The sequence below is a fragment of the Zootoca vivipara genome, chromosome 5 (assembly GCF_965207765.1).
Source record: "Zootoca vivipara chromosome 5, rZooViv2.hap1.1, whole genome shotgun sequence".
Lineage (NCBI taxonomy): Eukaryota > Metazoa > Chordata > Lepidosauria > Squamata > Lacertidae > Zootoca > Zootoca vivipara.
Window position 1 is genome coordinate 33068201 of NC_142588.1, and position 22603 is coordinate 33090803.

At 44.6% G+C, this 22603-nt stretch overlaps 1 protein-coding gene across 7 annotated transcripts in view; it reads right to left on the bottom strand.

The window, feature by feature from the left end:
• Nucleotides 1-370: 370 nt before the first annotated feature.
• SLC16A12 (solute carrier family 16 member 12) overlaps nt 371-22603 on the bottom strand; it is a 49362-nt gene continuing 27129 nt past the window's right edge. For 4 of the 7 annotated variants that reach the window (XM_035138019.3, XM_088670322.1, XM_088670324.1 and 1 more), the window contains 5 exons: nt 8572-8675; nt 6678-6821; nt 4160-4751; nt 2933-3192; nt 371-989 (listed from right to left, as the gene is read on the bottom strand). In XM_035138019.3, the coding sequence (XP_034993910.3) occupies nt 742-989; nt 2933-3192; nt 4160-4751; nt 6678-6821; nt 8572-8581 (1254 nt within the window). In that variant the 5' untranslated portion in view covers nt 8582-8675 and the 3' untranslated portion in view covers nt 371-741. Of the gene's footprint in view, nt 990-2932; nt 3193-4159; nt 4752-6677; nt 6822-8571; nt 8676-16824; nt 17043-22603 lie in introns of all 7 variants that reach the window. The other 3 variants (XM_035138014.3, XM_088670321.1, XM_088670320.1) reach the window with 1 other exon arrangement.

A 22603-nucleotide genomic window follows, 5' to 3' on the forward strand; every position in this document is an offset into this window, starting at 1 on the left:
CTCAGTAGAAAGCTGCCTTCGTGCCAGCAATGTCGCAACAACCCCTTGTGATGCTAGAGCCAGCTTCGCTATGAGTTTTTTCAAATGGAAATTCGTTCCTTCCATTCGTTCCCTCAAATTGTTTTCAGATGTTTTAAAGAAGAAACCTGTGAGAATCGCCAGCCTTCCAAAAGCCACATCCCAGTTGTTTATCAAATCTAGGCACATCACAAAGCAGATTTTGTGACCTTTTGAAATGATGTTAACCACAGTATAAAACAGCAGGTCTACAGCCAAGTTCTTTAGGCATCTGTTGATTTTTCAGAGTTAACCAAAGAACACATTTAACCTTTTTTCACCCCTGCTTATTCCAGGCAAGACCCGCCACGTGCAAAATTAAAAGGCTTTTTACTGTGTCAACATTGTTTTACACACAATTTTATCATCTATTTGAATGTCTAGTTTGCCTTCTTTGTGCATACAGGGGCACCCTCACCTCCCTAGCACTGCGTTAGAAACTATCGTAACTACATCCTCAGAGAATAACTTCCTCCTTCTCTGCTACCCTCATTGGGGCCCAGGCTTTTTACCTGCTGAAAGGACAGAAAACAAAACTCCCATGCAATGGAGCACTCCTTCTCTCCTTTCTTCCAGTGGGGAGGAACATCTTCAAATAGTGTAGCAAGACTTAACAAAAATCTATCTTAGCAAAAGGTTCTTGGGTACGCTAAGGAGATGGGGAGGGCCCTTTCAAGCACGTTGTCATCTTTTGCTATAGCTGTTTGCCTCACTGGCCAGCAGCTCCACACCTCTGTGATCTAATTCTCTAGTTACAGAATAGGCAATGGCTCCATTTGTCCAGCTTGGTTGCTTGGCCCCAGGCCTCAAGGGAGTCCGTTTCGCCTTCTTGGCTAATCTTGCGCAACACAGTAGCATCGAGCTGAATATCATGGAAAACCCACACAGCAGAAACGAGGCCATGTAGTTGCCAGTTGTGTCCACAAGCCAACCTGTGGGGAAAGACACAACATTGCTTATTATTATTATTTCAATTTATGTACCTTGCATCTCAAACGCCTTGGCTCCCAAACAAATTGGCTTCCGAATGCAGCAAACCCAGAAGTGAGTGTTCCAGTTTGCAAACGTTCTTTGGAACCCGAATCCATTCTTTGGTATCCGAACGTTTTGGAAGTTGAACGGACTTCTGAAACAGATTCCATTAGACTTCCAAGGTACGACCGCACCACCCTTTATCAAAAGATTCCAGGGGAGTGTACATTCTTAAGAATGCATTACGGAGCACCAAACCCTTATGGCTGCAAAGGTCATCCTTCAAAATGTGTTGATGACGCCTGGTGAAATCTCGAAAGCCAGAGGACATGCTGAGCAATATGACAGGCAGGGCTTCCACTCTCAACATTGCTAGGTGCAATGCAACTAGAAGAAGCAGAAGGTATTATCATCCTTATCAGCCTCTGTATCCCATGGTCGTCTGCATGGATGTGGGTTACCCTGCTTTGTCCTCACAACTATCCCATGAGGGGTCAGGCCGAGAGCAACTGAGTCCCAGTCCCCCAATGCACTTCGCAGCTGAGTAAGAGTTTAAACCCAGACCTGCCAGACTGTTTGATCTGCATAGCTCACATAAGGCGAATGGTTCCAATTTCTTTGGCAGATAATTTGAGTTGCCTGATGCAGACATTTGGTGGCAGTGGCAAATGCTACTTCTAAATAGCAGCACAAGAGTATCCATAGGTGGCCTTTGCATTACACACACAAAAATCACACAAACAAAACAAACAAACAAAACAAAAAAATCACACAAACAAGGTGTGATTTTGCACTGAAAGTTCACAGCGAGAGAATGAAGAAAAATACTCAGAAGACAATGAAGAATTCTGTTCAGATCTGTCACATACCGTGTTTCTCCGAAAATAAGACACTGTCTTATATTTATTTTTCCTTTTTTTAAAAAAACCACTATGGCTTATTTTCAGGGGATGTCTTATTTTTTTTATTAAGTATGGTACAGCAATCTACATGGTTGGTGCTGGGGGAGAAAGACCCACAGTGCTGAGTAAAATGTGCATGCAATTACAGCTTGCATCAACCATGCTTAAATACTACTTTTGCACCAAGAAAAGTACCCTGGTGGTGAAAGCAATTGCATGCAATTGCAGCCGAGGTGTGAACAGTGTCTGCCGAAGTGGGTTGGAGAGTTGAAAGACAGAAGCTGGGAAATCGAAACCAAGATTTGCAACTTGGAGAACAATAGGAGACACAAGAAACTTCAAGCAGCTTACTGTAGAAAGTGGGCAAGGAAAGAACAGAGAGCTACTGTTTTGCAAATGGACTTCACAGCAGCTTAGAAAGGGGAAAGGCAAGAAAAGAGAGGTAGTGTTTTGCAAATGGGCTTCACAGGTAATCATGAAGATTAAAAGCTAAACTGTTAATATGGTAATGCATTTGATTTATTACTTGCTGCTGCTGGGTCCCGCTGGCTCAAGGCTCCCTGCAGCTCAGGTTTGTGCACGGCGGCAGCAGCAGCAGCCAGTTCCTGGCAAGGCTCCTCTTCCTTGGCACCCTCCAGAACTGTGCCTATCAGTATGGCTTATTTTGGGGGTGTGGCTTATATTTCTCAAATGCTTGAAAATCCTGCTACGTCTTATTTTATGGCTACGTCTTAAAACAGGAGAAATACAGTATTACTGGCTTTATAGCAACAATGCAGTATGGTGTCTGCTGTTTTGTTCGTTTCCTCTTAACTGGATCTCTCCTAGAGTCCTCTTTCTTGCATTTGCCTTGCATACAGAAGGAATGTATTGCCCTCTAGTGTTCAGTTTAGTGCAAGAGGAATCCAAGCAGCGATTGGAAAGAAAAGGAAGGAGCCGGTAAAGCCATGTACTTGAGATTCATACATAACCAGGGAAGCCGATTCACATACAAAACTGACCTGCAACAGGTGGGCTGATCAGGTAGGGTATGGCGTGAAGGAAGTACACCACCCCGAGGGCGGATGACAAGGAAGCCGTGCCCACCACGTCCGCGGTCACCACTGGGAGAAGCGTGATGTAGGCTCCGTCGAAATACCCGAAGGTGAAGGAGAAAGGCACAAGGAGCGGAAAGCTCTGGAGCACCGGAAGGAAAAGGCAGCACAGGCCATCCATCCCCACCGCAAAGAAGTAGCAAACGTAACGATACTTCTTCAAACACCTGCAAGGCAGTAGACAAGAGAGTCAGTTGCAATGAAGTCATATTTATTTCATCTGATATCCGTGATCTTCACTGTAGCTGAGGTCTATCTATCTATCTATCTATCTATCTATCTATCTATCTATCTATCTATCTATCATCTATCTATCTACGTATCATCTATCTATCTTCAACTCCATGGGCTGATCCTCATGTTTTCTGCCTGGATGTGCTCTGTTGCATTTGTTGGATTTTTGTCTCCTTTGGTTGTGGACACTAGCCTGTAATAAAAAGGTAAAGGACAGTTAAGTCAGGCGACTATGGGGTTGCAGCGCTCGTCTCACTTTCAGGCCGAGGGAGCCGGCATTTGTCCACAGACAGTTTTCCAGATCATGTGGCCAGCATGACTAAACCGCTACTGGCACACAGAGGACCGTGACAAGTGCCAGAGTGCACGGAAACGCCGTTTATCTTCCTGCCGCAGCAGTACCTATTTATCTACTTCAGTGTTTCTCAACCAGTGTGCCTCCAGATGTTTTGGGACTACAACTCCCATCATCCCTAGCTAGCAAGACCAGTGGTCAGGAATGATGGGAGTTGTAGTCCCAAAACATCTGGAGGCACACTGGTTGAGAAACACTGATCTACTTGCACTGGCGTGCTTTCGAACTGTTAGGTTGGCAGGAGCTGGGACAGAGCCACGGGAGCTCACCTCGTCGTGGGGATTCGAACCGCCAACCTTCTGATCAGCAAGCCCAAGAGGCTCAGTGGTTTAGACCACAGTGCCACCCGCGTCCCAACTAGCCTGTAACACGCAGCCCGAGATGTACTGGATAAAATGGAAACCACAATAAAAAATTTTAATGCTGAAGGGGGGGAGGGAGGAAATATGCACTCTTCTCAACATGGAAAATAATCCGTGGGGCATGCAATGGGGCTTGTTATCCCACATCACCCAGCTTTTTATGTTATCGCTCTGGGCCATTACCGTCTATCTGTCAGCCATCCAAAAGTGATGTTGCCGATGATGTCAACAACCCCAAGGATGGACATGAGGAAGGCTGCCTGCTGATGACTCATCCCGACCCTTAAGGCATAAGGCACCAGGTAAACGAAGAGGGGGCTGCAGCCGTAAGCCATGAACAAGATGGACACCGCGAACACCACAAAGTCCGGCCTCAGCAGAAAGTGGTACTCCTGCCACGAGCATTGGCACAGGTATTTGTGGGACCAGACTTTGATCAGAGGGGAGCAGACCGACCACTGCGTCAAGTCCTGCTTCTGTGCTTCCGGCCCAAACTCCTGCTCTGGGAAGTCAGGCGCGCTCTTACGGTCCTCTTTGCCTGCAACCGGTCTCATCAAGGCACCGCAGACGCAGAGGTTTAAAACGAAACCTCCCAGGATGAGCAAGGCTCCCCGCCAGGAAAACTGTTCAATTAGGAGCTGGACCACCGGGGCGAGTATAAAGGTGCCAATTCCGCTGCCCGACATGGCCATCCCATAAGCCAGGGCTTTCCTCTTGTTGAAATAGTTGCCCACCATGGCTATGGCTGGTGAATAAGAAAGTGCAAATCCCAGGCCTGGAAGAAGAAAACCACAAACACAAGCAAAATATGATTTGTTAGCAATGCAGATCCCATCATTATTTCTTTTCTCTGTTAACCATGCAAGAGGCCAATGAGATCAGCATAAAGAAAATAGCCCTCCTTCATAGTTTGCTCTCAGATTTTTGCTATGTTCAAGAGGCACACTGTATCTCATATCTTGCGGCAGTGAGTTCCATAGATGGTTCTCATAGTCATTGTCATTCAGGCAGCTGCCAAGGCATAATGGAAATCTACTAGTTCAAAGTGCTGGCTATTTATGGGCAATAACTGAGCTGAAGGCCGATACTGAAGCACTCGCACAATATGTGCTGTAACAGGGACCTTTTCTTCTTAGCAAACAAGCTATTGGCAGCATTTGAGTACAGCATTTCTACAAAATTGTTATTAAACTGCAGGGGTCTGTGCACTAAGCTCCCATCATCGTGGCTATAATGCGAGTTTCAACAAGTCAGCAATTTCTGTGTAAACATTTCCGTTCCTCATTTTTGAAGAAAATGAACTAGCAGAACATTGCAGGTTATTACGCACGCGCGCACACACACACACACACACACACACACACACACACTGGCTGAATTCGCTGGGGATCCCAGGCAATGTAATCAGCCGAAGATGCTGGTTCCACATTTAAATTTAGTGAATTAACCATAGAAGGTTAACTAGTGTGCTTACTTCACACTGTCACAATGTGTGGCCTATAACTGGAGGATCATGTAATCACTTGTAATCACATGTAATCATGTGATGACCTTTCAGAATCCAGAGTTTGAGGGGCGGAATTTTCAGCTGCAGACTTGAGAATCTTAGTGAGAAGTAGTGGGAAATTTGACCAGAACTTCAAAAGATGTCATTGGTGAACCTCACATTGTAACACCAACATTTGAACAGTCATAGGCACACAATTATGGCATTCCACCAAAACAACAAATCTGAATTACTGAATTTCAAAATTAAGATGCCATTGTGATTTCCAACATTTGAATTTGCAATCTGAGAATCCAAGTCAGAATTATTATTTTTTTCAAAAATATCCTTGGCTTTGTTCTGATTGTTTCCTTCATATTCCTGATTTTGTTGACCAGGTTCCCTCCTTTTCCCCTCTCCACATCTCACCATAGTTATGGTTCTCACTGGATGGCTTTGTCCAAGTCACTGTCTCCTTACCTCAGTTCCCAATCTGTAAAATGGAATTATGGTGTCCTAATTCAAATACGTAGTTGGGAAACTGACAGCTGGTCATATGTAAAAGCATAAGATATTCTGATCCATTATCAGATACGTCCACTAACAGAGGAGGGGAGGGAGTTCCCACACACATCCCACACCCCATCTCTCCTCCTCTCTGCAGCCTTCAGTGTTCCTCAACAAATATGCTCTGAGGGGTCCCTCAACCCCCCAGGACAGATTTTTCAGGGACTACCAGGGGCTGCAGGTGGAGAGAGAATCAGCCAACATCACCTCCTCTTGTCCTCCCTTAGTGGGTGCCTCCGGTGAAGCAACAGCACTAGGACGACCAGCTGGATTTGGGGCAGCGGCTGCAGCTCCAAACACACACAACACACACACAAGCTAGTCAAGTTATAGGTAGGTAGCACCAATTCCTTCCAGTAGCACCTTAGAGACCAACTAAGTTTGTCATTGGTTAGTCAAGTTAGTCTCCTGAACAACACGCATGGAGCTCTGCTGCAAGGTTGCAGTCCTCTAGATGCCTATCTAGGGTTAAGTCTCAATGAATTCAGAAGCAGAGCTTATTTCCCAGAAAAATCCACAGAATTGGGCTCTCAGAGGAGGTTCCTGAAGCATGGAGAATAATAGTGTTGATGCTACAATAATAACAGCAATAACAGCAACAGCAACAACAATATGATACCTCTAACGACTAAAGAACAAGTATGATACCTGTAAGAATTCCTAAGGAAAGGTAAAGATGTTCTAGGCTTGTGGCAAAGGAGCTCAGGATAAGTCCAGCAGATGCAAGAAGTCCTCCCAGAATGATGCCCACTTGGCAGGAGAGGTGGTTGCTGATTAAACTCCCCAGCGGAGCTTAAAACAAAAATGAAGGCAGTCAAAGGGGTGCATCTCCATTTGAACACATGTACTTTCACATGGGCTGGCATGCACATTGGGGATAGATTTCTGTGTACTATAAAGGGATACACACATATCTGTGATGCTCCCGAATCACACAGAGAGAAAGGCTGCCCTGGGTTCTGCACCCTACCCTCCGTAAAGCTTTCAACCATGGCTGTTGCCCCTCAAAAAAAATATCAAGAACGGTGGGGAGGGGATAAAAGAAAATATTGGCATCCGCTCTAGAGCCCAGGTGATTTGTGCATTTAAATTAATAACACACTCCCTAAGTTATGTTGAAATGTTATCCTCCGACAAGGGAAAAAATAGGTTCTATGCCCCACAATGACTCTGTGCATCTCATAAATGAAATATGGGTAGAGATTATCTCATAAGGGAATTCTCAGTGAGTGGCGCTTTGTGGATGGGGAAGCAATTGGCATATGGGTCAAAGGAGCCCACATCATCCCCTTCCCAGGTGACACTTGACAATAGATGATGAGCAGATTGGTCTGTTTCTACTCTGCCTCAGTTTTACACGTACTCATTCATAAATCTGTTCTGTCTTTTTTCCATGCTGGTCTGTGAATTTTTTTAAACGTACAAAAGTTCACACTGGCTGGCGTTCAACTAAATTTTACTCAGAGTAGGCCCACTGAAATGAATGGGCTTAACACATTTCAGTAGGTCTGCTCTTAAGTCAAATACCACCATTTTTTAAAGGTCTTTCAGGGAAAGAAGTGCCAATTCCTTTCTGCTTGCACAAATATGGCTTCGGAGGCCAGGAAATGAATCATACCCTGCCCTGTGAGTTTTGCATTTCAGCTTGTGTAATTACAGTCATGCCTCGTTTTACGTTCGCTTCACGTTGCGGCTTTTCAGGTTATGAACGCGGCAAACCCGGAAGTGTGCTTTGCGCACGCGCAGTAGCGACGCTCTACTTACAGACTTTTTGGGATGCGAACGGCACCCTGAAACGGATCACGTTCATAAGTAGACGTACCACTGTAGTACCAAACAAAGTGAAGGGAGTGCATCCTAAAAGTTTCTCCAATAAGTACCTGCCTTAAACTTTGATTCCCTGATTACTAAAATGTGTATCATGTACAGTGGTGCCTCGCTTAACGAACGCCCTGTAAGAGGAAATTTTCGCTTAAAGAAAGGATTTTTCTTGCGGAGGTTGCCTCGCTAGACGAATTCATTTTATGAAAAATTCGTCTAGCGAACTGCGGTTTCCCATAGGAATGCATTGAAATTCAATTAATGCGTTCCTATGGGCAAAAAAAAAATCAATTTTTTTTAATGCATTCCTATGGGATTCGCTAGACGAATTTTTCGTTATAAGAATAGACCCGTGGAACGAATTAAATTCGTCTAGCGAGACAGGAGGCACCACTGTATTTTAAACCATAACAGGAAAGCAGATCCCTTTCTCTAACAAAGCTGTAGGGTGCACTATAAATTAAATGAAACAATTGGAAACCAGAGAGATTGTGTGGATTTGCTTGTTCTGGTCATCAGGCCGGTCTAAACCAGAGACACTGCTCATTTGGTTCTGTTTTTTTATGACTATGTATCACACCATTACTAAAAGGAGACATGCAACACAATCCTATGCATATTTGCCTAGAAGGAAGTCCTACTGAATTGAATGAGACTTTTAGGGATATGACTGCAGCCTAAAAGTACTTCACTCATACACACAATTGATCCAAATACTCACCACAAAACATTGTAGCACAGTCTACTATGGAATGGATCCAAGCTGTCCGGGCATAATCTTGAGCAAAGTAAGTCTGGAACTCCACAAAAAAAATTGAGATGCACCTGGAAAAAATTAATTCAACATGTTAAGCTACTGCAGTTAAAGAATAAAGGGAAACTAACTTAGGATGGATGGTGGATTCCAAGTGAAAGGCAGAGGGTTACATTCAACGTGGTTCCTTGTGCTTTTTGAGCTAGGGATGTCAAAGCAAGGGAAAGGGGCATGGAAACTGCCATAATTCACATGTTCACCCGAGGGCAGGAATGGAAATAATAGAAACGAATATGAGCACTATTAGCTATCTATCGTGAAGCTGAGGCTCCAATACTTTGGGCACCTCATGAGAAGAGAAGACTCCCTGGAAAAGACCCTGATGTTGGGAAAGATTGAGGGCACTAGGAGAAGGGGACAACAGAGGATGAGATGGTTGGACAGTGTTCTTGAAGCTACGAACATGAGTTTGACCAAACTGCGGGAGGCAGTAGAAGACAGGAGTGCCTGGTGTGTTCTGGTCCATGGGGTCATGAAGAGTCGGACACGACTAAACGACTAAACAACAACAACAGCTATCTATCTAATATATCATCTATCTATCTGTCTATTTATTTATCTATCTATCTATCTATCTATCTATCTATCTATCATCTATCATCTATGTATCATCTATCTAGTGTTAAGTAACATTCATGGACCTTTAGCCAACAGAATACTCCCCACTGCTCAACCATAAAAACCCAAATTGTGGCACAGAGGTTTTTTTAAATATGTGTGTGTGTGTGTGTGTGTGTGTGTGTGTGTGTGTTATTAAATTTTCTGTTTTACAATTTCAGATCAACATTTTACATACTTAAGATATCAATGACTCCCTTCTTCTCTTTCCATGGTTCATTTTACATATCTTATATCCCTGCATATTTTACAAAAACTATACCAGTCGGTTTTCCATTATTACATCCACCAAAACTTATTTACACTGTTGAATTTATCTTAATGCTGCCAGCGTTTTCAGATGTACACAATTAGTTTCCATATATTCAATAAACCTTTTCCAATCTTCTTTAAACGTATGTTCTTCTTGTTCTCTTATTCTATATGTTAAGCCTGCAAGCTGTGCATACAACTTAAGTTGCCAATCTTCTTTGGTTGGGACCTCGCTCGTTTTCAATTTCTGGGCTAACAAAGCATGGGCCGCAGTTGTTGCATACATAAACCACCTTTTCTTACACCTGGGAATTTCAGTCTGAATTATCCCCAACAGAAAGGACTCTGGGTTTTTTTTGGGGGGGGGGAAGTAATTTTAAATATTTTTTCCAGTTCATTATAAATCATTTCCCAATACTCAGTCTTTTACCATTTTCCATGCCCAGGCACAGAGGGATTTTCAAGGGGGTAGGGGAGGTGAGAGTTGGGGGCCCTGTGTGCTGCCAACAACAGTTTCTCTGGTTTGGAAATATGCCCCCAGGTCCCAAAAGGTTGGAAACTCCTGATAATCAAGCAGCCCTACCATTAGCAAAGCAAGGAAACCTGAAAATTTTACAGATTTCTTTTTTTTTTCGGTGGAGGGGAGGGGAGAGAGATTAGTATTAAAGAATGGCAAATTGTCCATTTCTCCTCACCAGTGTGTGGACTCCATTTAGTTTTTACTTTGAGGGCACCAAGGGGCCTTGGAATGTCTTTGGGCTCAAGGCCCAGTTTGTTATTTCAGGGAGACTTATTTTTAACAGAGTAAGAAGAGCCCTGCTGGATCAGGTCCATGGCCCATCTAGCCCAGCATCCTGTTCTCACAGAGGCCAGCCAGGTGCCTCTGGGAAGCCCACCAGCAGACCTTGAACCCAACAACACTCTCCTCACTTGTGTTTCCCAGCAACTGGCACTCAGAGGCCTACTGTGTCAGAGTGTGGAGGCAGAATATGGTCCTCGTGGCTAATGGCCATTGACCATTTAGCCCTGGATTTTACCTTGTTGTGAGGGTTACTGGGCCCCTTCTTTCAAATAAGCCCTCTGATGGCAAAGAGAAATGAGAAAGGTTGCTTCTGTAAGAAACAGGAGGGTGACGGTCTTTTGTGTAGTCTCATACTAAAGTTCCTATCCCAGGGATGCGCAGAGCCTGTACAAGCAGGTGCATTGTTCCAAACAACACAGATCTACTGAGTGGTGTTCTTATGAAGGAATATAAAATAGAGATTGAAGCTTATCATGTTTATGTCCTGGTTACAGGTAGGTAGCCGTGTTGGTCTGGATCGAAGTAAAATAAAAAAAATTCCTTCAGTAGCACCTTAAAGACCAACTAAGTTTTTATTTTGGTATGAGCTTTCGTGTGCATGCACACTTGTATCTGAAGAAGTGTGCATGCACACGAAAGCTCATACCAAAATAAAAACTTAGTTGGTCTTTAAGGTGCTACTGAAGGAATTTTTTTTATGTTTATGTCCTGTTATTATGATCTGTACATCAGTTTTCACTGTTCTGTGCAAGACACACACACACACACAAGAGGCGTGGATTGAAAAGGCTTTTCTCCATTTTAGATAAGACATTCCCCTTGCTTCACACAGATAAACAAGCTTCCTCCTGGGAGAAGTGCAAACATGACAGAAAACTGCCCTTCCGAGGGGCCCGTGTGTGCACAACTGATGATTAATGGCAGTGTTTGTTTCAAGCTCATCATGGTACAGCATTAACTGAAACACGTTCACCTCTGAAAAACAACTCAGAGCTGTCTTTCCGTGCCAGCTGATTTGGCTGGAACACCGAGGCCCATTTTCATGTGCTCCCCCAGTCATGTCATCTGTCGCACTTGGTATAGCTGCAGGATATTCCTCCTGGTCCATGCTCTGAGGCTTCAGTCTCTTTCCTCTAGACAAGTTAGCAGACACAGCCTGCAATATCAAATATTTGGCTGGACATTTCTGCCCTCCTTGGGTTGATGGGAACAAAATTCCATGTACAATTCCATAAGTTTTATCATCAGGAAGAAAATGGAACTGAAGCCACATTTGCGAACTAACAGAGACAGGCTTGCCTAAATCTCCTTCACACCTTGGGGCCCAATGCATTTTAATTTGTGCAATGCACTCTTGAACAGTCCTTGCACGATTTGTGGAAAGCGGCTCTGAATCAATGTTGTAGTTTGCATGATATGCGTTATGTGAATGAAGAGCAACAAAGAGAGCAACAACACCTGGAGGAATAATTTTGTCTCCAAAACACATGTATATTATGTAAATGCTGAATGCTGGCCTATTTCTTCTTCTTCTATTTTCTATTTTGAAGGAAGGCAGTATCAGATATTTTCTGGATATCTAAGATGCTTGAAGAGTACGGTATATATAGAGAAGGGGCCTTCTTGGGTCACTCACCCGTCTCATTGAGGGTAGTCTTGGAAAGGGATTGCACAACCAATGTCTGAGACATGGGTCATGTCAGGCAAGTCCTCAAAAAACAGGGCAGAACCAGGAAACCTGCTGTCTCTCTCTGTCTCTCATGTTGTCCACCGAGACAAAACAGCACACAGCCCATCAGGTATGTGCTGCAGTCCCTTTGGATAGGGGTCTTTTTTATTAAACAAAGATAATTATTAAACAAACTTAATAATTACTTTTTGAACAAGTGTAAATCATACACAACCTTGATGGCAGAAAGTGAGGAGGAATTAAAGAACCTTTTAATAAGGGTGAAAGAGGAGAGCGCAAGATATGGTCTGAAGCTCAACATAAAAAAAAAACTAAGATCATGGCCACTGGAAATAGAAGGGGAAGAAATGAAGGCAGTGAGAGATTTTACTTTCTTGGGTTCCATGACCACTGCAGACAGTGACAGCAGTTACAAAATTAAAAGACGCCTGCTTCTTTGGAGAAAAGCATTGACAAACCTAGACAGCATCTTAAAAAGCAGAGACATCACCTTGCCTACAAAGGTCCGTATAGTTAAAGCTATGGTTTTCCCAGTAGTGATGTATGGAAGTGAGAGCTGGACCATAAAGAAGGCTGATCGCCGAAGAATTGATGCTTTTGAATTCTGGTGCTGGAGGAGACTCTTGAGAGTCCCATGGGCTGCAAGAAGATCAAACCTATCCATTCTGAAGGAAATCAGCCCTGAGTGCTCACTGGAAGGACGGATCCTGAAGCTGAGGCTCCAATACTTTGGCCACCTCATGAGAAGAGAAGACTCCCAGGAAAAGATCCTGATGCTGGGAAAGATTGAGGGCACAAGGAGAAGGGGACGGCAGAGGACGAGATGGTTGGACAGTGTTCTCGAAGCTACGAACATGAGTTTGACCAAACTGCGGGAGGCATTGGAAGACAGGAGTGTCTGGTGTGCTCTGGTCCATGGGGTCACGAAGAGTCGGACACGACCAAATGACTAAACAACAACAAATCATATACAAAGTGTCTTAGTCATGGGAAATACTTCCTAAACTGATGTGTCACCTTCTGCACAAGGTGGCTCACATCAAAATTCTAACTTTTAAAAAAGTCACCAACTGTCAGGTGTGGAGAGTCCTCCCCTCCCTTCGGAAACTTCACAGATAAGAATTAATGAGCAGTTGATAGATTTATAGTCCTTTTATTAAAGCATCATGTTGCTAGCACAAATACACAGCCCTCCGCAAGGCCTCAGTCCAGTATACCTGAAGAAGCGTCTCCACCCCCATCGTTCTGCCCGGACACTGAGGTCCAGCCCTAAGGGCCTTCTGGCGGTTCCCTCGTTGTGAGAAGCCAAGTTACAAGGAACCAGGCAGAGGGCCTTCTCGGTAGTGGCACCCGCCCTGTGGAATGCCCTCCCACACAAATGTCAAAGAGAAAAACAACTACCAGACTTTTAGAAGACATCTGAAGGCAGCCCTGTTTAGGGAAGCTTTTAATGTTTAATAGACTATTGTATTTTAATATTCTGTTGGAATATTAAATATTATTATTATTATTATTATTATTATTATTATTATTATTATTAGGGCAGTTGGCTAGTCTAATTCTCCTTCCAACTTCTGCAGCATTTTGGGTGTCAACAGAAAGTTCCTCCCTCCCTCTAACTCCTTTGCTCTCTGAAACGTTCCGACCTCCGAGTCCCCCCCCCCCCGAGTGGGGGGGTCCCCTACGCTCTCAAGAGACATCTTGACTAGCTGCCCCCTCCCTTCCAGTTCTGTCATCATAATCTCATAACTGGGTAACTCCCCCCCCCTAAGATGCTCAGCTTCTGCCTCTGAACATGCTGTGGAGAAGGGGGGCGACTCTTCCCCCTCCAGCTCTCCATCAGAGAGGAGCTGGTCTGCCATAGAATGCATTCTCCAGTCCTCTCGCCTTCAGACCACTCCCTGACGCCAACAATCAATCAACATTAACAACGGTTGGGGGAAACCATCTCAGAATACGGGTGCCAGTAATTTTGCATGCATTCAAGCGATGTGCAACCACCAGCACATGGGTCCTTTTGGACAGGGGCGGAACGGGCTCACGTGTGCTCCGCTGACAGGCACGGGGGCCAAGAACACCCTTGGGTGTCGCCTGTACCGGCCAGGATAACCTTTGAAAAGTCAAGGGGGAGCTGGTTTGTCAGGATTTCCTTGGGTAGAGATTCTGACAAGGAGGCAGTGCTATCAAGAGGTTGTCCTCACCTTGGTTCTTTCATTTGCCATCCTCTTGCATAATTTTCAGAAAGGTTTTGAACTTAGGCCAGTCCTATCACTAAGCAGAGAAAGCCTCAGACAGCAAGATTAGGATGTGATGAAAGAGCAGCGAGTTGTATAAGCAGCTTAATCTGTTATTGTATAGAAAAGAAACTTGTGGCCTCGGGTGCTAAGATTAATTTTAGTTATTTAAAGTACTGTTATGGCCACCCCAACCTCTGCTGAGCAGTGCAAGATACAAGGGGTCTTGGCACCCAACCATGGCTTATGTTTCCTTTGGGCACAGTGGAGGCTGTAGGGTCTTTATGAAATATGGTTTATTATTTACACCGAGAGGGACTTGCTTGCTAGACCGGCACAGCACTGGATTTAAAGGCAGCCAAAACACCATCCCTGAGTCTCCTCCACACAGCTTGTCCGTCCCTTGGCCCACATGGCCTCTGGCCCCACCCTTCTTCTTCCCAAAAACCCTTGCTAAAAATGCAAGCCAAGCCTCGTGTAAAAAAAGAGGACATTTTCTCCTGTGGTGACATCACGCCCACTGTTACCCTGGCAACCTCATTTGCTCAGCATCAAGAATCTGATTGGTCATCAGCACCTTTGTATTCCTCAATGAGTCCCCACCCCAGGCTATGCCCAGGTCTGGAAAAGGAGCTTATTCCGCAGTTTTACTAAATCCAATGCCGAAACAGTACTTTTAGGTTGCCTTGTAAAGGTCAAACACCAACACCACCACAAAGGCAGATTACAAAAGAAAATCAATGCAGTACAATTGCAATTAAAACCTCACATATTGTCAGGGGGTTGTTGCGGCTACTCTTGAGTAACGACGCTCCAGTCCGATCTGTCTTTTAAGGATTTTATTGTGCATAATATTTACAGTGCAGAGATAGCAGAAAACATGACCTCCTAGTCACTCGCAGAATCCGGCAATGGCGCTCTTCTGCTTTGGGGCCAGCATAATAGCTTGGGGACCCCGAAACGCCACCCCCTAAACCTGTGTTTGGGCGCACGCCTCAATTCAGGCGCCGGAAGCGGCTGCGCTCCCTCTTCCACCTGTTGGCTAGTGTAGCGCAGGGGCTCTGATACATCGCTGACTGAGCCCTCCTTCCTCCACTAAATGGCTGGGGCTCGGATGCCTCACTGGGCCCTCCCTCCATTCCGCTCCATTCCTCATTCTCCCCGCCTGACCCGCTGCTACCGCTGTCGCTGGGCGAAGTGCTGGTCAGGATGACAAGGGGAGGCTCCCTGTAGGGAGTCCCCCTGACACATATATTAATAAAAGCAAGAAATGCACACATAAATTATCCAAACAAAACTGCTACAGGAAAATATAATCTCAGAAGGAAACAAAGGCTGGATGTGTGTGGTGATGGGGTTGGAGGAAGCCCAGAAGGAAATGTCTTCTAGAAATGTGAGGCCACTATAACCTCCCTCTTGTGCTCTCCACCCTCATTCCTCTCAGTCCATTGCAGATCTTAACATATAGGCAGGCTGCAAAGATGGTCCTCGAACTAAATCAGATCCAAAGTGTTTAAGGCCTTAAAGCTGTGGTGCCTAACCTCTGCTCCCAATGACTTGATCTGCTCCCCTCAGCAAATTCTTCTGTCCCGCTCAAAGCAGATTCCAAAGAGCCCACCAATTTTGAAGGTGGCAGGAAAATTTTAAAAAAAACTTGGCACAGTGTTGAGGTGGGCAGAGAAGCTTCTGCTCCCTTATTTTGAATTGGTCTTAGCAATGCACTGGCAATCAGCATAAGTGCCTTGTGAACCAATTGCCAGGCTCCTAACAGGACACAACCAGCTGCATTCTGTACCAATCTGGTTGTCATCTGGTTGGCCATACTGAGAAGAGAACTTTGAGCACTGGCCTGATCTAGCGGGGATCTTAACAGCCCACATTTCACTAACACTTGGATAACTGAGGCAAGGTCAGACTTCCCCAGACTGGTGCACAGTTGGAATACTAGTCTAAATTGGTAAAAAAAAAAAAACCCACTCCTGGCTGCTATCACTACTTGAGCTTGCCCAGTTGGCATGGAGAACTCCAGAATTCCACCCTTTGTCCTCCAGGGGAAGTACATGTCCAAACAGCACTGGTTGCAAGCCTCCATCCACTCACTTTATCCGGATGGAACCCATCTTGTCTGGATTCAGTATCCGCTTGATGGCCCTCATCCACTCTATGGGTTGACTAACTCAAAGCCACCAAGTTCAGTAGGTGTACTCAAGAGTATGACACAGCCAGCTACAACCCTACATGTCTTCGCGGCCCTGCAGTGGAAGGTACCATCATGCATCAGGTGAGACTGGTGAGGATGCAGAGGGATGTCACTTCCATAGTTCAATGCACTTCCCTTAGGTGATCCACCTGGGTCTTTCTCAATGTCTGTGACACACTTTTAATGCTGCCTTAGCAAAGCAATCCTGCTGTTATTAAACTTAGAAACAGCAGGATTGCTTTGCTAAGGCAGCATTAAAAGTGTGTCGCAGACATTGAGAAAGACCCAGGTGGATCACTGCTTTCAAGCAGGGGATAACAACAACAAAAGCTGGGTGAAGAATCACACCCAAGAACGCCCTTACCTTGTTACCGCTCTCGTGCAGATAGTAACAAGGAAGCAGCCGATCACAATCATCCACCCCCAGCCACCATCGGGAGGGGAGGCACTTAAACCTTTCCTTGGTGCAGCCATGGCTGGGATAGGGAGTCTTCCTTTCTGTCCAGAGTCACTCTGCAAGACCTGCCAGTTGACAGGCAAGGTATGCATGGAATGTTACCTGGCACATGGGTTATTTGACATCTGAAACAAGGAAACAAAAAAGAAACAATAGAGAACAGATCAAAGCAAACCACACATGGCTCTGTCAAAGGCCACTATCAAATAGTTCAATGGAGAGGCAAGCTTTATTGTTTAAAGTTAAGCTTTTTATTTTTAACTCCCAACAACCGCAGGAGTAAATTCTATGCATTGTTGGCAGCAGCTGACTATGGGCCATATTCGCCACTTTAATCCAGAGTCACTCCATTGATCTCACTTCATGTTCTGCCTCGCCCATAACAGATGGAATCTCTGTATCTGGCAGAAAATCTATCATCAGAATATTTTTTTTAAATCATAGCATGTTAAAATTCAAAATGCATTTGAATGGACTGAATCCTTAACTGCAATGCCCTGTTGTTTTGCTTCGATACCTGGGAGCTGGTGAGGCTTAGAGTCCAGTCCACAAACCAATATTTACTCAGATGTTCCATTAACATCACTAATTCCTAAGTAACCATGCACAGGATCACAGCCTTAGATGTATGATAGTACATTTGCATTCATGTAATAATGGCAAGAAGGAGAAGGAGGAGGAGGAGGAGGAGGAGGAGGAGGAGGAGGAGGAGGAGGAGGAGGAGGAGGAGGAAGAAATCCTCACAGGCTAATATTCCAGAAGTGCAGAATGGTGGCTCTTGAAAGGTTTGCATGCAGCTTTCATGGCTGAGACAACAGCATTTCCCACCAGTGGGGGGGGGGGCGGGGAGCAGTTAACGTCTTTCTAAAGTTGGGAAGGGTAGAATGTCAAAGGCATAACTAACAAAAGTGCCTTTGAAGATCATCTCCCTTATAACTTTGCTTGAATGAGGAATTGGATCAGCAGGCTGGAATTTAAAGCCCAAAGATGGGCACCACTAAATCCCAAAGACAGCCAGCCAGTTTCAAATGCAGTCTCTGCTTCCTTTTCCTAGATGCCTTCCCTATTTGTTAATTTAAAAAGCTTTTATACTACAGTACTTTTTAGGTTAAGTTGCTCCTCAGAGGAGTTTTACAACTATGTTCAAATATAAATCCATGAAATCCAAAGGAGAAGCCAGTAAAAGAAATAAGATACAGTCTTGGATCTCAAATGCCTTGACTCCTGAGCGATCAAAACCCAGAAGTGAGTGTTCTGGTTTTTGAACGATTTTTTGAAGCCGAACGCCCAGTGCGGCTTCCGATTGGCTGCAGGATGCTCCTGCAGCCAATCAGAAGCCACACCTTGATTTTCAAACGGTTCTGGGAGTCGAACAGACTCCTGGAATGCATTGTTCGAGAACTGAGGTACAACTGTATCCAGTTCAGTTCCAGTGATATGCCAGCCAGCATACCAACAGAATAACACAGGTATCTCTAAAGAATGCCATGTTGTTCATAGGTTTATTCAAATGGGTTTATCATGGGTCTATTGTTGTTGGGATTAATTGTGCTGTAAATCTCCAGTAGGTGAAAAGTGGTAGGCCAATTTACTAAGCAAAAGTAAATAAAACACCTTACACCTTCATCTGAAAACCCAACCAACTTCTTGTGTGGACCTGGTCAGTTGCCAAAGTGCTCTCAGGGCCCAATTTTAGAGTCTTATTGGACAGGGGTAGGAAGCTGTGTTGAAAGGGTTCCCAGTTCTCAGAATTCTCAGTTCCCAAAATTATCTGGGGAAAACCTTAACCCTCCTCATATTTATAAACCGTTATTAGTTCATAGTATGGATATGCCCCCTCGTTCATCTGAGAACAAGGAAAATGACTTCCAGGTCAGAGAGCCTAAATTATCTGGAGAAACCCTGGAGCTAAGACACTACCACACTTTCTACCAGCTTACTCAATCAAAAGCACTTCATTTGGACCATCAACATTAACATTCTGTTGCTCTGTTGAAAAGGATGTTTCTTCCCCTGCTGCATGAAGAATTCTTTTTTAAAAGTAATAATAATAAAACAAATAAGCAAAGCTGTCTGGTATGTGATTTAGTTTTCCTTGGAGGGAGACCTAAAATAGCCCAGCTGCAGCCTAATCCTTTAGTGGTTGAACATACAATATTCCTGCTGACAAGAATCACAGGCAGTCCCTTGAAACCTTATCCGATGCCATTTCTAGGAGGGAACTGAGTCCATTTCAAGATAAACAACGATAAGCAGCTTGGAAGAAGCTTTTAGTTCCATTTCAGCTTTATTAGCACTGATCTTGAGGCCAACTCTAATGTTATGGCCCCACATCATAACTACCAATGAAGTCCAGGAATTCGCATTTGTAATAGTTTGCACAATGGTCTCTACCTTGACAGAACTATGGTGTGGTGCCCGCCAGGCCAGGACTTTGGGGCAGAGGGCCAAGGTCCCATTCAGTGGAATGAGCTGTTCACAACAGGCAGCAGTTCTGCACATTTCCCTATACCTGTATATCTGTGCTGGGTAGAAGAGGATTCATGTCTTTCATCCAGTTGTCAAGGGTCTCCGTTCTTTATTCTTAAAACTGTGATCATGAGAGCTGCCTCATATCCTCTGCTGCGCATCAAGCGCCCTGCTTGAACATACACACCAAGCGGGATATGGCTTTCAGATCAATAGGAGATCTGGCAGGAACGTGCTTCCTAAGAATCTCAGCACTTTGCATATTAACTTTTATGCATGACTTATTTTAAACATTTACATTCCATTTCCCCCAAACGTTTCTATAAAAGCTGCTGCTTTATAGCTGTGTGCATGACTTCCATGCACCCACACCAAAAGTGGAAGAGAGGTTCGGAAGAAGGGTGGTGAGATGAAAAGGAAGGCAGGACTCCTGCACCTTTAACAGCTGTAGAAAAGCAGGATTGCAGCAGCTATAGCAGCCCTGCTCCCCCTTCCCCCTTCCCCCTGACCACTCTATTCAAACTTTAAGTGCCAAGCGAAAAATCAGTCTGCTTCCAGAAAGAGGTTTATTATGTATCAGTGCTCCACATGCATCTAAGTTTACCATATTTCCAGTGACCTTATGACATAAAGGTAAAGGTAAAGGTACCCCTGACCATTAGGTCCAGTCGTGACCGACTCTGGGGTTGCGCGCTCATCTCGCATTATTGGCCGAGGGAGCCGGCGTATAGGTTCCAGGTCAGGTGGCCAGCATGACAAAGCCGCTTCTGGCAAACCAGAGCAGCACATGGAAACGCCGTTTACCTTCCCGCTGCAGCGGTTCCTATTTATCTACTTGCATTTTGACGTGCTTTCGAACTGCTAGGTTGGCAGGAGCTGGGACCAAGCAACGGGAGCTCACCCCGTCACAGGGATTCGAACCGCCAACCTTCTGATCAGCAAGCCCTGGGCTCAGTGGTTTAACCCACAGCGCCACTTGGGTCCCTTTGACATAGTGAGCATTAAAATGTCGGTGTCTAGCTTTCCCCAATCTAATCTAGATTTACCCTACCTAAAGGAAATCCAATGAGGTTTGTTTTTTTTAAAGCACTTGTTGTCATAACAACCCATTGTCATGTTTCTGGAAGTACCCTAAAAGCCATCACAATCCCCCCCAGTGGTGTGTTGCCTTTAACTCACGCCTGAAAGAAATGCAACAGGTACACTTTCCCCCCATGCCACACTACTTGCTTGTCAGACAGAAAGATCCCCTCCTCCTCCCTTCCAAGTGCTGTTTTGGGGGTTCTCCCAGCTCTCCAATGAGGATTTGGGAGAGATGCAGGGGAGGGAGCCCCATTGCACGAGTGGAAGCCATTGCACTGCTTTCTGCTAGTGTGCCAGCTAAATTTAAACCAGTCCTAAGGGTTGTCTTCAACAAAGTCTTACTCAAAGTAGACCCACTGAAGTTTATTGACTTACTTCGGTTCATCAATTTTAGTGGGTCTACGCCAGGCATAGGCAAACTCGGCAAGCTCGATGACTAAGCTTTTTAGTGACGAAACATCGGATTACCGGAACAACGTCTGAGCACTGAACCACTGGTATATCACAAGCGGACTCTCTATTACTGCATTTGCAATTGTTCAAGATAAAATTGTTCAAGATAAAATCTGTTTTGGAAAGAGAAGAAATAAGCACTGAACCACTGATATATTACTAGTGAACTCTTTATTTGTTTGCTATTGTTTAGGATAAAACCGATTTGGGAAAGAAACTGCCTTAGCCCTTTTTATGGGCGTTTATTGTTTGTTTGCAGATAGTTGCCTTGGTGATATTATCGTGCGTCAATTGCAGTATGCAGTAGTCATTGTTCATTGTTTTATTGTTATTTGTTATTTATTGTTATTCTCCTGCAGTGGGCAGCTGAATGAATGAAGAAGCCATGTGTACTAGGCTGCAGTCCGTGCATGCAGGGAGACAGTGAGGTCGCTTTAAGAGCTGCATGGAAAAGGACATCTCAGTGGGTGTGAAGTGTCATGCAAGGTGAGAAGCTATACCTGCTGAAATGCACTCTTCTGCACAGCTTTCAGTAGGGCATCCGTAGTTCCCAGAATCCTTTGGGGGGGTCATATGCTTTAAGTGTTTGGTATAGATGCGGCTTTCTACTGCTGGACCTTTTCAGACCAGGAAGCAGAGGCAGCTGTGAAGCCTGCAGTCAGAGCAGTGAAGGAATGTTCAACGGGAATTAAGAAAACACACCGGCCATGGCCGCTGTGCTATGTTAAGTTAGGCTCAATCCTGCACCCCGCGAAATGATAAAGAAATTCTAAACCCTGGGAATGAGGCGGAAAATTGAAGACTTTTTTTTTTGGCAGGGGAAGAAAACATTTTGGAAAGTGGAGGACAGGTTTTGGCACAGAACTAATAGAAATATCCTGTTGAGGCTTTGTTTTTTTAGGGCCATTTGGAGATACCATTGTATTCATCTTAGCACAATGAAACACACCTTCCTAATCTGTAGATCAAATGTTGGGGAAACTAATCTCTGCATTACCTCAAGGCAAAAACATCACCAGCATCACCATTACCTGAGCATGAGACTTTGAAGAGGAAGCATAGCAGCAAGTGAATAAAATACAAGGTGTTTTTCCTAGCTGGTATCTCTGTGTTTCTGTTGTTTCCTGGGGGCGGGGGGAGATTTCCCAGAAGTGAATGAGTGATAGGGAAACTTGATGAAAATTGGACAGCTGTTATTGTTGGGCAAAATACGCACCAACTGAGTGGCAACAGCGGCAGGGTCGACGAAATAACAAAGTCGTCTTCAGTATCTTTGCTTGCTTTTATTTACAATTATATACACCACACTCCTCTACTCCTTTCCTCTCATTTCACAATACATCACCACAACCACACCCATGAACCATTTGCTTAAATACAGAATTCAAAATAGTCAATTACCCAATCACATTACAGTAAGCAAACTCTACCTTCAATTATTCAAATTAGCAAAAGCTCACAGGTGTGCCATCATTCAGAACAAGGTTACAAACACACATCTCTGTGTAGCACCATTGACCACATCAGTCTTAAAGGAAAAACCTAACAACCCCCTGCTGGTCAATGATGCGTAGCAGTAACATTCAGCATTTTCTGTGTATGTTTAAGATGCGTAGCTGTTGGTAAAGCTTTTGTGAAAATATCTGCTATTTGCTCTAGTCCAGCTACGTATTCAAAAGTA